Source organism: Centruroides vittatus, unplaced genomic scaffold, assembly GCF_030686945.1.
Source record: "Centruroides vittatus isolate TY-2023 unplaced genomic scaffold, ASM3068694v2 scaffold_2520, whole genome shotgun sequence".
Classification (NCBI taxonomy): Eukaryota; Metazoa; Arthropoda; class Arachnida; order Scorpiones; family Buthidae; genus Centruroides; species Centruroides vittatus.
In genome coordinates, this window is record NW_027122689.1 from 2,619,766 (window position 1) to 2,645,403 (window position 25,638).

A 25,638-nucleotide genomic window follows, 5' to 3' on the forward strand; every position below is an offset into this window, starting at 1 on the left:
TGCCATCTTTTTTTCTTTCATCGTCGTTCCTAAATGCCTACAAACAGCAGCGCACTCCCGTAGTAGCGGAGACGCGGAGCGACCGCTATTAAAGAACGCACCCATGGAGCAGTCACCAATTATGCCGGAAAGTCCGTTGTTCGCAGCCAGTCTGTTGCTCGAGTCACGTAACGGCCAAACAGAAAGTCCGTTGTTTGGAGCGTCCGTTATTCGAGGCGTACGTTATACGAGGCACCACTGTAATAGGTTTTAAAACAGACTTCAATCGCGGTCACTTTCGTCTTCCGACGACTCTTATTTTAAACGAATACAAAGTTTTGTTGATTTTTTAAAATGTTCTCGAGTAATTTCGTAATTAGTACAACACGAATTTGTATTATGTAACTCAATTTTAATTCTTAACAATGCCGAAGTTAAATTAACTCCAAGACGATTTCTTTTTTTGGTTTTAATGTCAGCTAACATTGAAAATACACGTTCCACATCAGCGTTTCCGTGTGCAATAATTAAGGCACTTTGTGCCACTTGTACAATGTTTTTAAACAAATACGCGTCGTTGAAATTTTTAATTTCTGCTATTTGGGTCCATAAATCACAAGTATTATCAGGGGCTTCATCAACTTTTAAATAAACTTTCATTTTTTTTGTATTCATTTTCAAGTGTGTCAACATTAATGTCAATTTTCATAATTTCGGTAATTGGTTTTAAATTGCATATTTTATTGGCATTAAAAATATTGTTTTTATTCAAAAAATTAAAAATTTTTTTAAAAAATGTTTCCAATTGGAAGTCTTTTAATTACCGTATTATGAAATAGCAAAAGACTTAATTTTGAAGGTAGGGATGGGTTTTATAAAAAGTTGTAAATGCTATTAAGAGTAAAACCGTCATTAGGTCAGACCCTCCTCGAGATACACATGACTCCCATTATCTCTCCACCCCATCGATCTTTATTCACCAAAATTTAATAGCATTAATTCCCTAACCCACACACACACTCCTGTAAAATTCAGAAACTTTTAACAAAAGAAAGCGGCTATTTATACATACTATATATCGCGCGATGATCGGGAGTCGCGTCGCTCTCTCCGCTAAGCCTATCACGTGTTTAACAGACAGTTCGGCAGATATTGATGCCGACACGCTGGCGGTTGGCTACTATTACGCGCCTCTTCGCGGCTTGTTCACTGAAATAAAAGGTTTTCTATTAGCCTAGCTAGTGACGGTCATCTCCGGAGGGATAGGTTAGGTTAGGGTAGGGAAGACGGTTAATGTTACCTTGGGTTTCAAGATGGCGGCTCGCCTCTGATTCCAGCGAGGAAACAGTGGGGACGCACGTTCTAATTTAACCTAACCTATTCTAACAAATTACCATAATTATTAGCAACCAAATTATTAGAATAGGTTAGGTTAGAACGTGCGTCCCCACTGTTTCCTCGCTGGAATCAGAGACGAGCCGCCATATTGGAACCTAAGGTAACATTAACCGGACAGACAAGCAGTAGTACTAGTTGCCGCGGCTGGCACGTAGTACTAGCCGACCGCGAGCAATAGCGAGCGTGTCGGCGGGAGAGAGGCCTACGAGGTCGAGGAGTGCGGGGCGTGCGAAAAGAATTTAGGAAAGAGCGACGCGACTCTCGATCATCTCACCTCACTGTTACCGAACAAAGGGTTGTTGATCAAAAAAGAACAATTATACACAACAACCTTATCCCACAAACAACAGTTGAAGTTATCAAACAACAGGTTGCTGATCAAATACATCAACAGACGGAAACATCTAACATTAATGAAGATCATGTAACCTGTCAGGATAATCCAGCAACAAGCACTGATTACAGCACACACACAAAATTGATACTACAAACACTTCCTCATTCATCACTGATAACATAGATTTAATTAATACGCTCTCACTTATATTTCAGGAAACACTCACTAAATATACAGGCACAGATCCCACACAACGACCATGAATACCAAAAATCAACACGTCAAAGTAAGAAAAACACTAAATTATGTAAACACTCACTTACAACCACACTACGTTCATTCAATTTCTACACTCTCAGACATTCATACATTAGTTTATGCTGGGGCAGTCACAGTAGTGACACACCATGGTATGAAAGTACAATCACAGACAGATACACAGAAAACACAATTCTATCACAAGCCTGCCTGACAGAGAAGAATAGAAACACAAATAAGTGACATTAGACAGCGATTAGGCAGGCTGACACAATACACTAAAAACAACATAACACCCAAATTAAGGAAACAGCTCAAAAACATTTTCAAGAAAATAAAAATACACACAAAACACGAACATCACAACGCACGCATTACAGAATACATCGATACACTAAAACAAAAACTTGCTGCCAAAGCACGTAGACTCAAACGATACAAAACATGTACACTACGAAAACAACAAAATAAATTATTTACAAACAATGAAAAACTCTTTTACAACAAATTAATAACAAAGCAAACACTGATACACAGCACAGTGGCACACCAACAAAAGAAGAACTCACAACTTATTCGTCTTCTCTTTGGTCTAGTGCTGTCACGCACAATGCTGATACAGGCTGGATCGAGGAGGAGAACAGAAACTTGCACAACATACCAACTATGCCCTGTGCTGAAATAAACATGCATGATTTCCAATACACTGTTAACAGAACACACAACTGGAAGACACCTGGTGTAGACAACATTCACAATTTCTGGTACAAAAAGTTCACATCACTGCACCAGGAACTAGCTAAACACCTAACACATCATCATCAATCCACAAGACATGCCAAAATTTCTTACTCAGGGCATCACCTACATGAAACCTAAAAACAACAATACCACAGACCCCACACAATACAGACCAATTACATGTCTTCCAACACTCTACAAATTATTGACATCCTGTATCGCAAACAAAATATACAAACATGTTGAAGAATACGACATTCTTACGGAACAACAAAAATGTTGCCGTAGAAATCACAGGGGATGCAAAGAACAGTTACTCATAAATTCAGTCATTCTACGGCAAGCACACAAACACAGAAACATACACATGATGTATATAGTGTATATAGACTACAGAAAAGCATTTGACAGTGTTCCACACAGTTGGCTGCTACATATTCTACACATGTACAAAATACATCCATCACTCATTGCATTCTTCCAAAACACTATGCAGCACTGGAGAACAACACTACATCTCAGGGTTCATAACACTTCCATACAAACAAACCAAATCTTTATTAGGCGAGGAATTTTTCAAGGAGATTCCTTGAGTTTTCTCTGGTTCTGCCTAGCCCTGTACCCATTATCCAACATGTTAAACAACACACAATATGGCTACAATATCAGGCATGAAAAAACAACACAGTATACAATGTCACATCTCATATACATGGATGACTTGGATAAAACTTTATGCATCCACACAAAAACAACTTTATCAACTCCTACAAATCACACATTCATACACCAAGGACATACAAATGAAATTTGGCCTAGATAAATGCAAAACACTTCACATAGAAAAAGGAATCCTGACGAAAGAAGATTTTGCGCTTGGAAATGGAGACGTTTTTGAATCCATGGAAGAGGGTGAGTTCTACAAGTATTTAGGATTCCAACAGGCCAAACTAACAGAACATACACAAATAAAGCAAAGATTAATTAAAGAATACCAAAGTAGGTTAAATGCTATTCTCAGAACACAGTTAAATGCAAAACATACAGTTAAAGCAATAAATACATATGTCATCCCAGTACTTACATATTCTTTTGAAGTTATACATTGGACTCACACAGATCTTGAGCAACTCCAAAGGAAAACAAGAACAACACTTACTAAGCATAAACATCATCATTCTAAATCCGCCGTAGAAAGATTAACCTTCCACGTAAAGATGGTGGACGTGGCATGATTGACATAGTTAACCTTCACTACAAACAAATACAGTCACTGCGAGAGTTTTTCTACAAAAAACAAGAAACATCACAATTACATAAAGCAGTAACTCTAGCAGACTCGAATAACACACCATTAAACTTACACTCACATCATATGGACACAACACAACATATAAAAAGCATATACACCATTAAGCAATCGTGGGCTCGAAAGACACTCCATGGCAGGCATCCTTACGACCTGGCCCAGGATTTTGTTGACAAAACTGCGTCAAACAGCTGGTTAGCTCGGAGCTGCCTCTTTGGGGAGACGGAAGGATTCACGATCGCCATACAGGATCAGGTCATAAATACTAAAAACTACAGAAAACACATACTCAAAGATGACTCAACACTCACAAATGACACATGCAGAAAATGTCACATCATGCCAGAAACTATACAACATATCACCTCTGGTTGCAAGCTCTTGGCACAGACAGAATATTTACACAGACATAATCAAGTAGCAAATATAATACACCAAGAGCTTGCAAAGAAACACAAATTAGTAGACACCCACGAACCGTACTACAAATACATTCCATAGACAGTATTGGAAAACAACACGCACAAAATGTACTACGACAGAGCCATAATCACAGATAAAACAATTTACCACAACAGACCAGACATCACACTCATTGACAAACACAATAAAATCACATACATTATAGACATATTCATTCCAAACACTCACAATATACAAAACGCATGCACTGAAAAAATTAGCAAGTACACAGAACTCGCTCAGGAATTAGGGCATCTGTAGAAGATGGATAGGGTGCTTATTGTACAGTACCTGTTGTTCTCTCCTGTACAGGTGTCATACTGCATACACTACACAAAAGCCTGGGCACATTACAATTGAATAGAAATACATACATCACACTACAGAAGGCCACTGTATTGAATACATGTCATATTGTGAGAAAATTCCTGAATACAGACACACACTGATACACTTCTTTAATTTCTGTTTTAGTTACTATGCGTTGACTTTGGTCCGGCATAGTACACAGCCACCGGTTTTAACCGAGTATATCTCACTTAACCCAACATAATAATAAAAATCAGTGCAGAGCCCAAACGGTTAGTAGTTGAAAGTTGAAATTTGGTACACCGTTAGGGTACAGTACGTCACGAGAACGCACACTAAGGAGGGATTTTTCGAAGTTCCTCCCCACGGGGGAGAGGGACGGGAATAAGGTTTAACACTTCCATCAACAATGGAAGTGTCAAGTAACAATGGTAGTGTCAAGTAACGTTGGAAATGTCAACCGTGAAAGTGTCAACAATGGAAGTGTTACGTATCAATGGAATTGTTAAGAGAAAGCGACGTGCAAGACGCAGATGCAGTTTTTTTTCGTTTTTTGTGGGAAATCGGACATATTTTTAAACCCATCTAAAAATTCTGTAATTAGTCTGGAAACAGGGGGGACCCAATTCTTGCATTCTGTGAAAACGGGTAATGTTGACTGTAACGTAATAATCTTAATCTTCGCTATCGTTAATTTTGCCCGAGCAACGCCGGGTCTAGCTGCTAGTATAACAATAAATTTTAGTTTTTCTAGAAAAGTTTGAACAGTTTGTTTATAAATTTTAAAAAATTGAAATTTATTTTATTAAATGTCTAACAAAAGTTGTTATACAATAACAATATTACCTTAAGAAATTAATAGTTTAATTTAACTTTTTTGGTTAATATTTAAATAATATAATATTTTACCCATGAAAGGTAAATTGAATAATGAAAAAGATAATTTAAATAAAAGCCAATACAGTTTTAAAAATGTAAGTATATAAATACGAATAAACTTTATCTAAAAATTTAGAAAAGTAAACTATCTCATTTAAAAATATTTTCAAAACAGACAGTTTGACCGTGCCCTAGACATTTGTCTCATTTGTCCATGCGGCCCTGCTCGTGGTAATGTTTTGTACTTTTTCGAAGTGTTGTAGTTCAACAAAGACGTGTGCTCGGACCCCACATCCTCACATAGTTTGAAAAATCTTGCCTTCTACAGCCGTTTTCATAAAGTTTACTATACGTACTACTTTATATTCTGGTTCAATGCAGGACTCAGATATTTTGATGCGTATGCTTCCCCGTGAATAACGAAATGAGTCCGTAGTGCATCAGGGTCTTTGCTTCGAAAAAGCGCTTGCAATCCTCCATAACATCCGGACATAGAACGAGCACTATCAGTAAAGATACCAATGCATTTGGTTTACTCCAAATTATTTTTGGAAATAAAAATATCAAGGATCTCGAACATGTCGCGAGTCTGAGCACTAGCAGTGATACTTTTACAGAAGAGAAAGTCTTCTACAACATGATTACTATCTATAAACTGTAAATAGCAAATCAAGTGAGCATCATTATTATTATCTGTGTCCTCATCCAGCTGCAACCCAAATGCCTTCCCTTCTATTTTTTCAATAACTGAACATTGGAGGTCCTTCGCTATGTGCTGTATTTTGCGACTGATAGTGTTATTGGACAAAGGCACTTTTGAAAGCTGCTACCCAGCAGACCTACCGATCATAATGTTCACCACATCTACAGCAGCCGATAGAATGAGTTTTTTTGCGATGGTATGAGGCTTTTTACCTTTTGCAATTTTATGTGCCACCTTTATTACTCAGTTAATGATTTGCATCAGGTCTGGTAGATGTCGCATCTTATTACATTAAATTGAAAGTGGAAGTAAAATTATGAAAATTTTATAACATTTCGCGGCGCCTCTGTGAAAAAACCGCTGGCATAATGGATGATGGCCGTATTGTGTTTAGTGTACCGATACATCACATCAAGAAATCAGTCGGCAGCGCCCCGATCGAAAACGTTCCTATGATTTAGCCAACAATAAAAACTCGAAAACAAAACTATTTTAAAATTAATTTTGTAACAATTAAATTTCTTATATTTTAGATAAATTTTGCAAAATTAAAAAATATATATATTTAAAAATTTTATAAAATCTTCCTGCTAATATTGGGCTACTTTTTATGCATGTTACAAAGTCATCCGAAACGTGAGTTGGGTGAACGTGGTGGCAGTCCTCTATTCAAATTATCACGTTCAAGGTTTGTATAATATGCTCGTTACTTTTTAATTTTAAATGTTTTCCTATATTCTTTTTTTCGAAACTAAAGTATCGACTATATTAAACGGCACTTAAATATCAATTGTTCGTAAAGGTAAGGCGTGGATGAGTAAAAATGGAGCCGATTAAAGTAGATTGAAAATTACAAAAATTACATAAAAAGTAAATCGGGAAGATTCGGTTCAGAATTTAATGAAATAAATCGATAATTTAAGCAATTAAATTAAAAATCAATCTTAATTTCTGTTAAATCTCTCGATTTTCTTACAAAAATGCTACATTCTAAACTAATTCGCCATTAATTGGAACCATATTTGATACTCAAATATTTAGTTATTTTGAAATGTACCCAATATTAACATGATTACTGCCAGAAGTTTATTACAGAATTAATTTAAAATTCAGCTAAATGTTCATCATATGAATTGAGAATCATATACTCAATAGTCATTTGGACATGAACATGTTAATTAAAGAAAATTTTCGTTCATGATTATAACTGATGTTGATATAGCTTTGTGTATAAAGTGATTCTGGACATTTCTTGCTTTTAAGTGACAAAATAGTTAAGTAGTGTTTGTCGTGTGATTAACTAGGTACCGAGATTGAGAGTAAAACTATAGCTCTGAATGAGGGCTTTGGATCCCCAAATTTTAGACCCCCTAGATGATCAAAGAGTCAAAGGAACCATATCTACTTCTGACCCTTGGTGAGTTATTTGTCTAAAAATTTATGGTATTGTTGACTACTATATTTTAAACACCGGGAATAGTTGGTGCAGTGGCATTGCTCGTGTTATATTGCCGTCTCTAGTAAAGTGGAAAATTGTTGATTTTTAGCATTGTTTTAAGAATAGTTCTGGATTTTTTTTATTTGCTTTTAAATTTTATCCTATTTTTGAATGTTTTCAAAAGGCTGATTTTTTGAGGTTTTATAAAATGGTTGTGTGTAGACCATTATGACCGTGGACTATGGCTCTGTCGAGTACTCTCATTCTTAGCATTTTTACTGCTTTTGGATGTTGTATCATTTAGCTTGTACTTCACTTAGCTAAATAGTCTGCTTCTTTATGCTAGCCACCATAATTATGATTTCTCTCAATATATTGGCAGCAATATTATAGCTTAAAGATGATTTTTAAAAAATAGTAATCGACAATATAGAAATATTCTTGAGGATAAGAGTAATGGATTTTAATCATTAACATGTTTCTTAGCTTGATATTTTTTTATTTAAGATGAAAGATATGTTTAATACCTATCAATACAGTCAAACCTGTTTTTATGCGCTCTTTTTATGTGCGATTTTTATTTGTGCGATTTTTTTAATGCGAATTTTTAATTTGTGCGGTATAGTTGGCGACTAGTCTCGTGCGATTCGTCATGTCTCACGTTGACTTATTATAGCTAAATAAACTTATTATAGCATAAATGCACTTATTATAGTAATATTATTGCATGAATATGCGAAAAATGAAATAATTTACTTTTTAAGTCAACAAAACACCACCTGGACAAAAATATGTAAAACAGACGATAGACCAGACGATGCAGTCAAGTGCTGACATCTGTTGTCAATAAATTCTATTTCGTACGGTTTTGAGTTATTTTCTATGTGAGACTTTTTTTATGCGGTCCCTGTTGACCGCATAAAAAAATTATTTTTTAATTGTGTTGCGAAAACTATTATTTACAGCCATTCGTGAAGTTTCGTGAGATTTTTTTTAATGCGTTTTTTTTAATGCGGTCCCTATCCCCCGCATAAAAACAGGTTTGACTGTATATGTCATAAACAGAATGATGTGTTTGGAAACATTCAGTATGTTATACTGCTGGGTTGAAAAACATTTAATTGTGTATAGAGCTAGTGGAACTGTGTTGAGTGCCACCTGTACGGAGGCAAAGGAAACTTTTTCGGGAAAACACGAGTGTCTTTGGGTTAGATACGTACTGAGACGCCGTGCTTGTTTTCTGCCCTGTGATAATGAAAAACAGCTTTCTGCCAACAAAACTTCAAAAAATAACTGTTGTGTGGTCGGTTGTAGTGTTACCTATATTACTGCGCCACCAAGTACAAAGTTTTATTCGTTCCCGTATGAATAATAGGCCTACCCAGACGAAAGAGAAATGGCCTACTGCAATTTAATTCCTGAGGTTAATTACATAATGATGTGTTGCATTCTAACCAATCTCCTGTTAATCGTAGTTGGCTCTATTTTAAATTTAGTTCTCTAATGTAAAGTTTAGTAATTTTCTTTTTTTATGTTATTTTGTTAATCTGACAGATATTAATTGGCATATGATGTGATATTTGAATTTACGAGATCTGTGGAAGAAAGGAGTAAGAAGCAAAATTAGTATTTTGAGGAAATGAAGATAAGAATTTCCCTATTAATACAATACTATTAGCTATTGCTATGGTCCTTATTGAAGTTCCTTTATATATATGGTTAGTTACAAATTTCATTATTTACCATGAAATAGATATATAGCTTACTTCTTCCACACCACCCTTTAAATTGTACAAAATTAAGAGTATAATAAATATAAGAATATTAATACTGCTCAGTCCCAATGATCTACAGTCACTTCTCGAGTTACGACCATTCGCACTTATGACGAAAAATGTCATTAAAAAATTTTTAAAATGTATCAATTTTTTATAGGTTTCGTGGAATATATATCATATACATATATATCTTGCACGCTTTTGGCGATTGATTACGTCATCTTTAGTTTTGTTGTGCAGTTAGTTACCCTTCGCGTGTGCTTGTGTAAGATGGCTAACTGTTTGTTGAAGTACAGTCACTTCTTCACTTACGACCATTTTGACTTACGTCTGAAGTTGCGGAACCGAACCCCGTCGTAAGTCGAGAAGTGACTGTATTGACTAATGCAGGCATTACTTTGACCTTAAACTGCAGAATGTATGTATATATTATATATTATTAAATATATACTTATAAATAATATATAAATTTAGAATTTATCAAATTTCTATATATTAAAATATAAATAGTTTTACACGTAACATACAAAATTCATACAGGATAAATTCATATGTTGTGAGAATGCTATTATTCCTCGACGACAATCAAATGAACAAAATGATGAAACAAAAGTAATGAACACGAAGTACTGAACTTTAAAATTATCACATTGAAAAATCACTGTTAAGATCGTTGTCATCAGAATCTTCCTCACTAGAATGTTTTTGTATGGTTGAAGCAGATGATGGTTTCCAAGTGTAACATTTTATCATTGTTGCTTTTAAGAACTCGATTTTGTAGTTTAATTATTATTAAATTTAATTGCAAAAAATACGTTCAACTGCTGCACTTGAATAAGGAAGCAATGAAAACATCTATTTACTGCCAAAGTAAAATAGAAGATTATAGAAATATAGAATTAAAACGAATGTTTTGAAAGGTACTAAATTGAAAGGAAAGAGATTAGAATTTCATAAATAGTACTAGGAAAATGGTGTTGGGTATCTTGGTACTGGAACAAGTAAAAAGGTATTAGATTAGTACAAAAGTACTAGGTGAAACAACACTGGTGCTGCCTTTGTAGCCCCGATTCTGTTACCCGGCGTCGCCGCTAGAGGCGTTTCAATCTAGTTTCTCCGTTCCTTCCACTAGCTCTATATGTTACCAGAAAGCTCGAAAGCCGTTAATGTGTATATCACCTAGCTAATCTCCAGCTTAACTAGGGTGATCCATTAAAGTTTCAAAAATTGTTCCATTTCTCAAATTACCTAGGTAATGTGCAGATTATCTAGGTCATCTGCACATTACCTACTAGGCACTCAGTAAAGTGAAAATAAGATCTTTGCTGGAACAACAGCGTTTTTGTACACTTAAATTAACATAATGTTATTTATTTAATTTTCAGTATCTAAAGAATCAAGTTAATACAATCAATCAACAAATTAGTTGATAGAATCAATTTTCAATCAATTAAAAAACTGTAATACAAAAAATCAAATGGTTTAAAATATTATTACAATTAGGGAAATGAATTTGCAAAACATATGATAAAATTGTGCTTACTTATTAGTGCAATCTAAAGATTGGTGACACTTTGAGTTACATAGCAATTGGTTTTTGTGACAAGCACACCTATTTGTGGTACATTTAGATTTGCAGTCACATTTTCTGAAACCCTGCCCAGTACCAAGGTATTGTTTTATTGCTGTTTGACGTAAAGATATTTCTACAGCAGGGACATCATCATTGTTAAAAATCTCTCTTTACAAACACTGAATTCAGATTTTGCATACAATTGTTTTAAAATACCTGTTTTAGTACCAAGTTTATAAAAGCCATCCTCTGTTTTACTAAGAACCACAGCTAAAATTGAGCATGCATCAGTTTTTGCTCTGTCTTCTTTGGGAAGTAGTAGGGAAAGGAAATGAGAGAAACAACTTTTGAACTTTAACAATACGGAAGCCATTAATGTGCAGATTACCTGGGTAAAATGCATAAAACTCTTGATTCCGCACGTTAACGGATCAACCTAGTTAATCTGGAGATTAGCTAGATAATGTACACATTAATGGCTTTAGCGGTAACATATATATTGGGTTGATGCAAAAGTTCGTCCCGTTTTTAACACCAGCTGGCTTTGCATCACAACACTGAAGTGTTATTTCCTTCACATGTGTAAAATTTCGATGATGTTTGACAAAAGAGATCTCGGCTAGTATTTGAGAATAAAGTTGTGTTACTTAGTTGTGTTTTTTGAATTTTGTTAAGCATTAAAAATGGCAGAGAATAAGGAGCATTTTCGACATATTATGCTTTTTTATTTCCGAAAAGGCAAGAATGCTTCACAGACACAAAAGAAGATATGTTCTGTGTATGGTGAGGGAGCCGTTGATGATTCCACGTGCCGTAAGTGGTTCAGAAAGTTTCGTGAAAACAATTTCAATCTTAGCGATGCACCACGTTCTGGACGACCAGCCGAGGTTGATGACAACGAAATACTGGCACTAACTGAAAGTGATCGACATAAAACAACTCGAGACATTGGAGAAATTTTGGAATCAATCAGTCAACAGTGTCAAGGCGATTACATCAACTTGGAATGGTTAGCAAGGCCGATGTATGGGTGCCGCATGAGTTAACAGAAAAAAATTTGATAGACCGAATTTCTGCTTGTGATTCTATATTGAAGCGCAATGAAATTGATCCATTTTTAAAGCGAATGATTACAGGTGATGAAAAATGGATTGTGTATAATAATGTTAAGCGTAAAAGATAATGGTGTAAGCACGGAGATGCCCCTTCAACCAGTGCAAAAGCCAGTTTACATCCAAAGAAGGTTATGCTATGCATTTGGTGGGATTGGAAGGGAATAATTTATTATGAGCTGTTACCTGTAAATCAGACCATTAATTCAGAGAAATACTGTTCACAACTAAGTGAATTAAAGCGAGCAATTGACCAGAAGCGACCTGAATTAGCCAACAGGAAGGGCATCGTGTTCCATCAAGACAACGCTAGACCACACGTGTCTTTGGCCACCCGACAAAAACTTTTACAACTTGATTGGGATGTTTTGGTCCATCCACCATACTCTCCTGACCTTGCACCCTCTGACTACCATTTATTTAGATCACTTCAAAACAGCTTAGATGGTAAAAACTTTACTTCCTTGGAAGACTTGAAAAATCACCTGGATCAGTTTTTTAGCCAAAAATCTCAGAAATTCTATGAGCACGGGCCTATGCAACTACCGGAAAGATGGAGAAAGGTCATCGAACAGAATGGCACATATTATATTGATTAAATGTAAGTTTTAGTAAATAAAATTTTTCTTCAATTCTTTTTAAAAAAACTGGACGAACTTTTGCATCAACCCAATACAAGAAGGAAATGTTACAAAAATCAAACTTTAATAGTGTTAGAATGTTTGGAATACAAATTTGTTTCTGTAAATTTTTAAGTAATGATGTATTGTGGAAAATTAATACAGTAGACCCCCTAACATGGGTTCTCGTATAACACGGATTCATATAACATGGCGAAAAAATTGCGATCATGTTCGTATAACACGGTAAAACATCATCTCTGACTCATGTTGCGACAAGATTGGTCGAATCTGGACCAATAGCGGACATTGTACAAATCATTGAGTTTAAATGAGCAGCAGACCTACTAAAAACCATTTATTATTTAACGGCCATAAAAATTGTATTTATATTAATGACGTCTCCAAAGTTCAGCAAATTTTTTGCAGAAAAATAACTTATCAGGAAACACGTTCGATGAGACGCTCTGCGACGAAAACAAGCTTAAGCAACGGCGTCGTCGAACGGTGCACACTCGGTAAGTAATCCTACAATTTTTTGTTTATAGCATAGTTTATATGGATTATTTCCAAAAATTTATACACGATTTGGAAATGTTGAGTTAAATTAGTCTAGAATCGGTTAATTTTATGGAAGAAAACCTTTCAAACAGTTGTAGCCCCTAAACTGCGCACGTACTGGGCTGTGATTGGCTCATGTATTTAAGTGACTCGTACAACACAGATTCATATAACATGGAATGTATCTACCGTGTTATGGGGGGTCTACTGTACTTAAATTTGTTAATAATTTTCTAAAATTTTTTGTGATTGCATCCTATTAAATTATAAAAAATTGAAAATATGTTTGAAACTATTACTATTTATTTATTTATTGCTTGCATCAAAGTTTTTGGAATCAATCAAAACATGGTAACATTCTTCCTGCACGTATAATATTTATAGAACTTACAAATATATTTTTTTCCAAATTCCTCAAATGTACTGTACATACAGCTGTCTACTTTCATGGAGGTCAAGATGGGGGAAACAGTAAATCCTAATGCTTTTGGATTTTCAGTGTGTCCTTGGGTAATCAACACAGTACAGTCTTTGTTGTGCTTTTGATCATTACTATGTTGATACTATTTAGATGATCTAGAAAGTCTGAAAGTATAAGAACTTCACTGTGAAAGCAAATGCATCATGTGACTCATAATAACCAAAACAAATGGAAATTGAGTTATTTTTATGCTGTAATTCTACTTGCTTATTTAATAAATAAATTGAATTTCAGTAAACAATAATAGTCTTTAATTTCTGGCTTTTTTGATTTGTATTGATATATGTATTGGAAGTTTTTGAGAAATGTTTGTAGCTTAACCACGCAGCTTGTTACATGTTTAATTTATTGGGTTGCAGCAGAACTGGAGTAAATGCTGAACAACTTTGTTCTGGTCAGATAATCTTAATTAATTAATATGAAAAAATTTGGTTCAATTCTAGCTGTCAATATAATTTCCATGAAATTTTAACTATGAAAATTTTAGGAAGTACATTATCATCTGTTAAAAGCCAACTAATAACAACTTATGTGCAGATATAGTGTACTTTTAGAAATTATTTAAAATAAATTTTGGCATTTGGCTTTCAAAATAATTGATTTAAATTTTTATTTTGTGTGTTATGAGACAAAAATGATATGTTTTTATCAACAAATAGTCTAATTAGGAAATAACTTCTTTGCTGAATAGTTTCATCAATGCTTTATTCCTGAAGTAAAGAAATATTTGGAGAAAGATTAAGGGTTGCCATTTAAAAATTTAAAACCAGAAACATTAACAGTATGCTTGAAGAATTTGTGGAATGATGCTATCCATGATTTGCAAGGCTTCCCTGGAATTGACACAGAAATAAGAGAGACAATTCAACAGCAAGACATTGATGGCACGGTATTTGTCAATATGATAGAGGAAATAGTAGTAGATCATATTGAAAGGCATTGTGAAGTGCTGACAAATGAGGACTTAAAGACCTCATCAAATTGTCTACAGAGGAAGAAGACACTGAACCAGAACCAGCAGCGTAAACATTGGAAAATTTGTAAGGAATTTAAGAAGAATCAATGGAGTCAGATCTTTTCACAATCTTACGTATTGTACTTTAAGAAAAAGTGCACGAAAAATTTCAAATTTTCTATTCTTTTCTGACTTTTAAGAGGACTAAAAAATTAAAACAACTCTAAACCATTTATAAAATGAAATAGAATTCTCTCAAGCAGGTCAAGAAAAACAAAGCAAATATATAGAGAGTAAAAATACTTTTTTAATTACTTGATGTTTATGCAGGTCAAAGAAAAGGTGAAATGCATTTAGGGATATAAACATCGAGTAATTAAAAAAGTATTTTTACTCTCTATATATTTGCTTTGTTTTTCTTGACCTGCTTGAGAGAATTCTATTTCATTTTATAAATGGTTTAGAGTTGTTTTAATTTTTTAGTCCTCTTAAAAGTCAGAAAAGAATAGAAAATTTGAAATTTTTCGTGTACTTTTTTGAAAGTACAATACATAAGATTGGAAAATTTGTTGAACTATTTTGAATGACTCAATATTTGAAGGAAATGATAATAGAATATGATCCTGTGATGGAACACAGCAAAGTTAACTGTTTAATAATGAAAGCTTTAGAACCTCTTCATATGTTTCATAAAATGAAAAGACAGAAGTGACAACTTCCTATTACAATGTTTTTTCATAAGACCAAAAAAAAGGGTCTGCTATCAATGATCTTCAGTGATCATCATTGTGTATTCTGCTGTCTCCAGTTTCTTCAGACATTGTCAGAAGTTTAACACAGTGACAGACAGCTATAGCTAATCCATCATCCCATTTAATTTCTTTTACTGTAGTAATGAGACCATCTGAACAGCAAGAAAAATATGCAAATTTTTTTAATATAGAAAAATATTTTAATTATTATTATAGATTAAGTGTAGATAAATCAAACAATATAAAATATATAATATGTAAAAGAACTTGTGTTTTTATTTTCCCTTGATCTGTCGTGTTATATGCATGTATGAATATGAGTTTCATAGATACGGTAGAATTGTTTATCCGAACGCTTTCCAGTCGGACTGTGTCGTGCTGAATCGAACTTTTTTGATACTAGATTTACTTCTAAAGTATAATTTTTATATTTTTCAATATATTTATTTTGTTTGTACAAAATAAAGAAATAATTTTTAACGATACGATAGCCTCGATTATTATTATAAAAATTTTCGTTAGGCTTAAAATCGACGAAAATTCAACATGAAGCAGCCCGCAACGGAGAAAAATTTCAACATCAGGCAGGTTAATATATTTTTTTGTACATAATCTGTTATTTGAACAACCCCAGTCCCCAATTGATTCGGATAAACCACTCTCTACTGTAGTTCGTTCTTATCTCTGATGGGCTTTGTGATTGGATTGTAGTCATATATTTCAAGACATCAAACATTTCAATCTCGCTTTCACATTGTACCGATATTGTTAGAATAAAGAAAGCATTTGTATACTAAACATGTGCAGAACATTTTCTGGATGGTTGCCCTAAGAAAGTATTGGGCTGCAATTTGAAAAAGTATAGATGTATAAATTCCCACTGTCGTCTGTATGTCTTTCCTTAATCTTGAGAATGGGGTTAGAAAGGTGAAAGATGAGACCAGATATGGAAACCTTAGCAGCGGGAGGCCCCGATTAACTATATATGAACTTCCAATGCAAACTGGAAGTCGCGTTATTTCAATTCAAAACTTTTTCCTTAAAATAGATGACTGGCATGACTCCATTGCTAATGGAAATGTATGATGTAAAGGAGCAAGTCACTACTAATTTGAGGTGGAGAGCATATATTTTAAATGAAATAAATTAAAAATATTAAAAATTGCATCTAACCAAAAATTAGTATTAATTTATTGGGCTTTGGTGTTTGGAATGTTTATATAGGAAAATTAATAGAAGAAATTAACAATTTTCTGGAAATTTTTGATAAAAGAGATGAAAAAATTGTACAATTTGCCCAGGATTATTTTAGTTCAATTCAAAATGTGAACTTTAGGATGAAAATTGATTAAGGACTCAAACTTTGTTTGTATTACCTCGAAGTTCACATTTTGAATTGAGATGAAAAAATGATGATAAATCAATTTTTTTTTCTACAAAAGGATTAATGCGTCATTGTTGTTCATCTTTGTTTATTCTCCTTTTTTCCACCAGATAGCATATAAATGAAGTCAACTCATAGGCATGGCAAAAATCTTTTAAGTAGATTTCTATCTTAACTAATTGTGCATTTCAGAATGTACGTTGAAAGCAAAAATTTATTTTCATTTGTACTTGTATGCATTCTGTGTTGTGCAAGTACTAGAAATTTTTAGCTGAGGTTCTGTTTACTTATTGTGAAGAAATAATAAAATTTCTAAATTATGAAAAGTGATATTTATATGAAGTGATATGTTTATTTTTTCAGATGTATTCGGCAAATGCAAAAATTGTCAAGCCGCAGGGTGGTGATCCAGATAAAACTGAAAGCTTGATATCTCAGGTAAGCTAGAAACTCATTTCTGTTTAATAGGGTTCAAATTAAAACTTTTTTGCATAGTAAATTAAAATTATTATAATTTAATTATGTCACCTCTATTATATGTAATTAATAGTGATTGATATATCCACATTCTTGGAATTTGCATTAATGCTATGCTCTTGTATTGTTAATAATGAATTTATGTAGGTTGTTTTTTTTCAAGCTCCAATGGTCCATAAAAAAAAGACAAGTGTAAATAACAAAATGAATTTATAACCAAAAGTTAGGTACAAACATGGTTACTTTTCGACATAATCACCATGAAGATTGAGGCATTTGTTATATCTGCGGACGAGATTGTCCATCCCCTATTCATAGAATGTTGCTGCCAATGACTTGAAATGGACCGTAACGTTGTTTTGAAAATCGGCATTAGTCTCAAACCTCTGCCCTCCTAGCCACTTTTTCTATTCAAGAAACAGGTGGAAGTTGCTCGAGGCTACACACTGGGTGTTTAAAGGTGGTGAAGACTTCCACCCATCCAGCTTGGAACTTTTTAATGTGTGAAGACTTGCACCTCTTTCCTGAACTGTAAACATGACTAGCAGAGCAGAGGTTTGAGACTAGTGACGATCTTCAAAACAATATTGTTAAGGCCATCTCGATTCACTGGTGGCAACATCCTACGACAAGGGGATGGAAAAGCTCGTCCATAGATATGACAAATTCCTCAATTTTCATGGTGATTGTGTTGAAAAGTAACCATGTTTTTACCTAAGTTTTGGTAATAAATTCATTTTGTTATTTACATTTGCCTTTTTTTTTTTAATGGATTATTGGAGCTTGAAAAAAAAACCTTGTATATTTATATTGATATTAGAAAATTCACATTTGTAGATATAGAAATTTGATTTATTATTAACTGAATTTAATATGTAATACATCCCAATTTTTGAGAATAATAAGAAGAAACTAGAACTAGAGTGATCATTTCCAAAAAGGGAGAACAATATGTGTGTGTCAGTAGTCAGTAGTGTACCATATATGTATGTGTATATACATACAGTTCCAAATGACTATATTCAGATACCTTTCTATCGAGTTGAGGTTTTTGTTATTGTAAATGTGATGTGTCCGTTTGGTGTAAATTTTATTCACCCACACCAAATATTTCCATCGGTGTTAATCTGTTCACAGTCCAACAGCAGCATGGTGCTGCAACAGTAGAGCTTTGTCACATTTGCTATCCTCTGATTCGTTGTATGTCAAACTGTAGGTGCATCTTTCTGGTCTAGTGATGCAACTTCAAACTTGAACAATGTTCAACTTTCACATTTGATTCCAGTGCCTTGCTGTGCTGAGTTATTTACTGGCCAGAATTTGACAATAAATTGGATTTGGTTCTTGTCAACTCCAATGACTAGTAATCTTGAAACTCCACTGCCTTTATAAAGTGAAAACTTATCTCTCTACAAAATGTACGAGGTCTGATCAAAAAGTATCTAATCTTTGCCAAAGAAAAAGCGTGTTTCAACTCTGCCGTAATCCCTTTCCAACTGTGCACAGTTATTTCAGTGGTCTCTCCATTTGTGAAAGAAATTTTGGAAGTCACATCTTGGCCAGGCAATGCATGAGTACTTGGCACTCTGAAAATTGTATAAAGTTCAAGAACCCCTTTGGTAATTCATGGTTCCACATTTGACAATATTTCTTTAACTAATTAGACTGGTCCTGCTATTGTGCATTTTTAAGCTTGGTCAAGATTTATGAAATGAGCTGTACTATTTATCAGAATTAACACATCCCAAAACAAGTTTAGTTTGAATGCTTTTGTCACAAATATCATCTTAAGGTTGCATAACAGCATAAAGGTGAAAACAGTAATTTATTATCAAAGGCCCCAGGCTGCATATTAAGAGCTCACAGGCCATATGTGAGCCATGGGGTTTCATTACTGGTTTAAATTGTTGGCATTTTCTCTTTCAGTTACTTGATTGCTTTTTAAAGATAGTACTGCAAAAATCAGCAGCAGGCAACACTGGATGAATTACCACAAGGTGACGATAATTAACCTGTACAAAGTTTGTAGCAATGCTGCACCTAAACTTTTTTACCATCACCAATTTACATACTGTTGTGTTTAGTTCTCTGTGATTTCCTGCCCTTGTAGATGTGCTTTCAGTGTAATAAGAGTTAGTTCTTTATTTTTTTAAGGATGTCAAACAAACATTGTGCAATTTTGGAGCTATTCCGGCAAGGAAAGCGTCAATGTGAAATTGTTTGTTTGCTTGATGTTCCCAAAATGACAGTCTCAGACACAGTTCAGTGATACAAGGAGCTCGGCCACAATGGTGACCGTCCCGGACATGGAAGAAAGTGCGCCGTCAACATATCTAGGAACCACAAAATCATCAAAAAGCGAGTTGACCAACATGCGAAGATCTACATGAGAAAAATTGCTTGTGAGATTGGAATCAGTTGTGAATCGGTGCGGTTAATGGTGAAAAGGGAACTCAAACTCAAGCCCTACAAGTTCCAAAAGGTTCAGCTCCTCGCCAATGAAAACAAGTGTGTGCGATTCCAAAGATGCCGTCAACTCAAGCATTGGGCTGCAGGTCAACAATGGGAGCGCATTCTCTTCACAGACGAGAAGCTTTTCTCCGTACAACAGGCGCCCAACCATCAAAACGACAGGAACTGGTCCGCAGAGGCTCCTGGATGCTCAGCTGTCATCGAACATCACCAAAATCCAATGTCAGTTGTGGTTTAGAGTGGAATTTGTGCAAGTGGCAAGACACCCCTTGTTTTCGTTTATCAAGGGGCCAAAATCAATCAAGACGTGTACCACCATGACATTCTCGAGGCTGTGGTACTTCTGTGGGCTCAGCAGCATTTTGGCAGTGCGAAATGGACGTTTCATCAAGACTCAGCACCGGCACACGGGGCGAAGAAGACTCAGGAGTGGTGCATGGCCCATTTTCCTGATTTCATCTTGTCTGTGGAATGGCCACCATACTCGCCGAATCTGAACCTGTCAGACTACAGTGTGTGGTCCATTTTTGAGGCCAGGGCCTGTGCTAAGAGCCACAAAAGTTTGGAGTTGCTGAAGCAATCCTTGTGCTGGGAGTGGGACAAACTGTCTCCAGAAGAGCTGCAGCCCATCGCCAAGAATTTCAAAACATGTTTGGGGCTCTGCATCAAGCCAAAAGGAGGCCATTTTAAAACCAACTGAATATCTGATTAATACGTAAAGTATTGTCACTGCTATCTGCTGCTGTTTTGCTAATTTTCATTTCTTTAATAAATTTACGATGCAAAAAACTTGTACAGGTATATTATAACATTTTCAAATTGTTTTAATGTGTTCTTTTAGTGTCAGAAATCAGTGAAATCATAATTTCCGCTAATTGGTTTATTAATGTAACATATTTAAAGTTATTAGATAGATGTTATTGTTACAGGCAAGTCTCAAAGTGATTTACAATAAGCAGACTGCTGTAGTTAAAAAATTAGTTTACATTTGCATTTTGTAAAAGGTCAAATATTTTTATTTAAGATGATGAGAAAAAGTGCTTAATTCTGGAAACCAAATTAAATTTTTTATTCAATAACATTAACAGTTTCTGGAATTAAGCATTTTTTCCTTTCATCTTTTTTGGATACGGTGCTAAGTATTATTTTTATTAATTTTATTTAAGTGTATATCTGTATAGGAATACCTAAAAACAAGTTAAAATAAAAAATATTTACTTTGCTGTTTGAAATTATTATTTACACCAGAATATACAATAATGGGATGAATTTCAGGCACTTCTGGACTTGGAGATGAATAGCGATCTTAAAGCTCAATTACGAGAATTGGTAATAACTGGTGCTAAAGAAATAGACGTAAATGGAACGAAAGTAGGTAAAATTTATATCTTTATGTATGGGCAAAAGATACAATTATCTCTAAATACATTAATATTATTTCAGGCACTTATTATCTTTGTGCCGGTACCTCAGTTGAGAGCTTTTCAGAAAATTCAAACAAGACTCGTAAGAGAATTAGAAAAGAAATTTAGTGGAAAACATGTTGTATTTATTGCACAAAGAAAAATACTGCAGAAACCCACTAGGAAAATGAAAGTAAAAAATAAACAAAAAAGACCAAGAAGGTAAGATGGATTGATGTATTGTTGTCACTTGTGTAAATTTTATCGTGCTATGTTAGTTTGATGCTGAAAATAAATAACTGAAAGATAATAAAATTACAAATTTTTTGACAGAATTTTGTGCTCAAATAAAAGTAATGCTTTGTGAAAGTGGTTTTTTAAATGAATATTCTTTATTCACTGTTCTACATGAATATAATTTGTAACAAAAATATCTGTGGACTGATTAGAAATTTCAACAAAGCATTTAAGTAATTGTAAATGCTTAGTTTTACATTGAAATCAGCATCAAAACTGAAAAATTGGAATGTATAACTATTTGTTTCCCCTTCTCTAATTTGCAGGCAATTTGCTGATCTGGTAGAAGTGTGTGTTAAGATGTTTTAGCTTAATAGATCAAACTTGAATCTTGCTTTGGCATTGATTTTGTGATTTGATTGTCAAATTTTAATGGAAAATGTCATTTCGTGTGTTTAAAGCTATTTGCATGACATTATACATTAATTAAATCAAAAAATGTTTGATAAATTTTAAATTGTTTTTGTGAAGGTTTTGCATTTCCACCAAATCAGAAATGTCTTGAATAACCAAATAAATCCTCTTGTGCTTTAGCTATTTCAGGCATTTTATGAACTTTTAAAATTTTAAAGGTTTTTTTTGAATTGAACATTGTTTGGATTGCTTGAATATTATAAAACGATTTAATGTATTAATAAATTATGCTATTGTCTGTTCCACTGAAATTGTGCCTAATTTATCAAAAATTCTTAGGTTCAATTTAATTTTTAAAAGTTTTGTTTAACTAATTTCCTGTCTTATTTTAGTCGTACTTTAACTGCTGTCCACGATGCAATACTGGAAGATTTGGTGTTTCCAGCAGAAATAGTTGGTAAGAGAATTCGCATTCGTCTGGATGGCACCAGATTAATTAAAGTACATCTTGATAAAAATCAACAGACCAACATAGAACACAAAGTAAGTGCTATTATTTATTAATAGAATACTTCTTTACTTTTCTGTTGTATGGGCACTAATGGGGGTGAGCCAAGATAGTTGAGAGAAACAAAATTTGATAAATATGGAACAGATCACCCCTTGAAAAAATCATGGGATTCTATTTAGATTCAATTTCAGGTCCTTCAAGGTGTAAAATATTTCAACTAAGCAAATTCAGTGTATAATAATTTGCATAGAGAGTATTTTTTACTAAGTGAAGGGAGATCTGTAAAATTTTATCTAATGTAATATCTAAAAATAATAATAATAATTCTGTGAGTGTGAAAGCCATGAATATAAAAAACATATTATAAATGCATTTAGCATAATAATTAGGCAAAATACTATCAAATATTATTTTTAAACTTGGGCATTAAGAGGGCCTTTTCAAATTGTCATAAATTTAGTCAAGCCCACAGTGAAGCAGGCTGATGACCCAGCTAGATCAGGCCTCAAATGACCTATCAAAATTTGAAGATCTGAACTGAATTGGGATGGATCTTTAAGGTAGGAAGCTTTGCCACTTTGAGTCTATGCATAAACATTACCACTCAGTAGTGAGCGATGAATATATTCATCAAGGGCAATTGTGTGACAGTTGTGAGGCACGTGTATATTTGCTAAATTCTTTTGGGGGTATTGCCAGAAACTAGCCGAAAACTACTGCAAAAAAAATTCACATAAAAAATGAATTATGTAACAATAAAAAAAGACTTTTCTTTACTAGACATAACTGTTTACAAAATCTTTTTCCAAAACAGTAATGAGAAAAAACACATGAAAAAATACTTCAAAATTTCCCACATTTCTCCACAACTAAGTGGTAGCACCACATCTGACTGTTCCACTGTTGAAAGGTTAAAAGGCCTTAAAATTGTTTTACACTTGTCATAAGACATTGTTGAACTAGTAGATAAATTCTGTCATAGCTCTTATTGTTGTTCAAACTGGTTCATACTTTATGATAATGAAAAAGAGGAGATAAAACATGTTTATTTTTATTATTTATGTATTTTACATAACAAATTACTCAAATTTTGAATCTCTATATTTATTACTGTATTTACTCACATATAAGATGAGGTTTTTATTTATTTTTCACTGATTCAAAAACCTAGGTTGTCCTATACGAGCGAAGCGCTTTTGCAATAATTTTTGTGAATTGTGTATTTGGATTTTTTACCCTCTGGTATTTAAAAACAAAAGTATTTTATCTGGGTCATTTGAACCATTCTTGTTTATTGTCAAGAGTAAAGATGAATAGCAATAGAAAAAGCAAAATTTTTGAATTGAATTTCAAATTGAAATGCCAAAATCACACACGAGCCCGATAAATTTTAATCCATTCCCACATGAAAACAGATGATTATTTGGAAATCAGAATTTGGAGAAACTCGTAAGTGTAATTGAGAGAGAGTGGATTCGACTGTTAAGAATTGGCAAAGAAGGTTCCCGATTGTCCAGCTTTACACGAACAAATTATGTCGATTTTACAAGATTTTTCCTTAAAATTTAAAATGCCAGTAATTTTTGCAGGAAATGTGTGCATTTGATATTTTATCTGTGTTTAAACAAAATAAAATTAGAATTGTATTAATAAATCTAATTTTTTTTATTTTGATCTTTAAAGTCACACCCTATATTATATGCGAGTAAATACCGTAATTTAAAACTTGCATAAAATATTGAAACTATTTGAATTCTCATAATTTATTTATAATACTCTTTCCTCAGAATTTTTAAAAGTACAGTATATATATTTTTTAAAGAATAACATAAAAATTGTTTAAATTTGAATTATTTAAAAGCTAGTTCCAGTATTTCATTTAATATAAATCCTATTTGACATTTTAAAAAATGCTCTAATGAATTTTTTTTACCTGTTACAGAAAGGCACATTTGCAGCCGTGTATAAGAAATTAACAGGAAAAGAAGTGACCTTTGAATTTCCTGAGCCACTGTTCTAATTTGTATTAATTATCAAATGTGGAAATAAAAAAAATAATGTAAAAACCAACTTTGATCTCAATTGTTGCTTCTCGGATGTCACAGAATCATAAATTTTTAAAATATTAAGGATTGATACGGTTCACATCCTGTCTTTAATACGGCTGGACAATAAGACACTAGATATTAGATACAAGAGAATCAGATCTGAATCTCGTGTGTGACTTTTTTCAAAGTTGGTTCCAGGGACTCGACTCGCAGTTATTAACTTTTGCTAGTTTAATTCTATTGCAACGCTTGGTCGTGATGGATAAATCCGATGCAAATGAATTCTATTAAAAATATGAAGCAGGAGTAGGCAACCTTTGCAGATAGTGGCCAAGTAAGACGTTCAACACTCGCGAGTGATTGATGCCGGAATTTTTTGGTAAATTACACACTTGTTATTTTTCGGACGTTATTTATTATTATGGAAGTGTAAGAAATATTTAATTTCTTAATTTCTCACTGACATATTTAATTATAGTAGTTTTTGATTTATTACATTTCAATGCATTTATAAAGACTGATTTCTAGGACTATTTTAGGTAAATGCGTATGTTTTATATACTATATATTTTATAGTATAAAATATATTTCGTGTCCAGTCAATATACCTACATTGTTTTTAAGTCAGTGCTGTTAACTATGTAAAATTGCTTCGATACCGAATGCTTTATAAAGTTACTTTAGAATAAATAGAAACAACTGAAACGTCCAATTCTGGATTATACAGAACAAAGACAATTTAACATTCAATTTTTTAAACTAAATACAATTTAATAAATTTAATATAACCGTTTTGGCCCTAGCGGTAGTTTTTTTTGCTTACTTAGGCATCTGACTAGGTTTAGGTGAGCCATCTTCACAGGAAGCATCATAAGATTTTTCAATGACATGCAAGAATAATAGGTTGCCTCACGGGGTGTATCCAAAATCTCAGGCAACTTCGGTTGCTGCCAGCAAACAAGATGGCAGCCACCACGGGACTGGTAAGAGACTATTTTGCGTTGACAATTTTTAACTTTTTTGTTGATTAATATACCCTGAATAAGT

At 33.6% G+C, this 25,638-nt stretch overlaps 1 protein-coding gene across 1 annotated transcript; it reads left to right on the forward strand.

The window, feature by feature from the left end:
* The first annotated feature begins 6,926 nt into the window (after positions 1-6,926).
* On the forward strand, positions 6,927-24,613 carry RpS7 (ribosomal protein S7). The gene is made up of 6 exons (XM_067285346.1): positions 6,927-7,063; positions 17,393-17,467; positions 21,254-21,349; positions 21,422-21,603; positions 22,425-22,575; positions 24,486-24,613. Exons 2-6 carry the CDS (start codon positions 17,393-17,395, stop codon positions 24,561-24,563), a joined length of 582 nt encoding a protein of 193 aa, XP_067141447.1. The 5' UTR covers positions 6,927-7,063; the 3' UTR covers positions 24,564-24,613.
* The last annotated feature ends 1,025 nt before the right edge of the window (positions 24,614-25,638 follow it).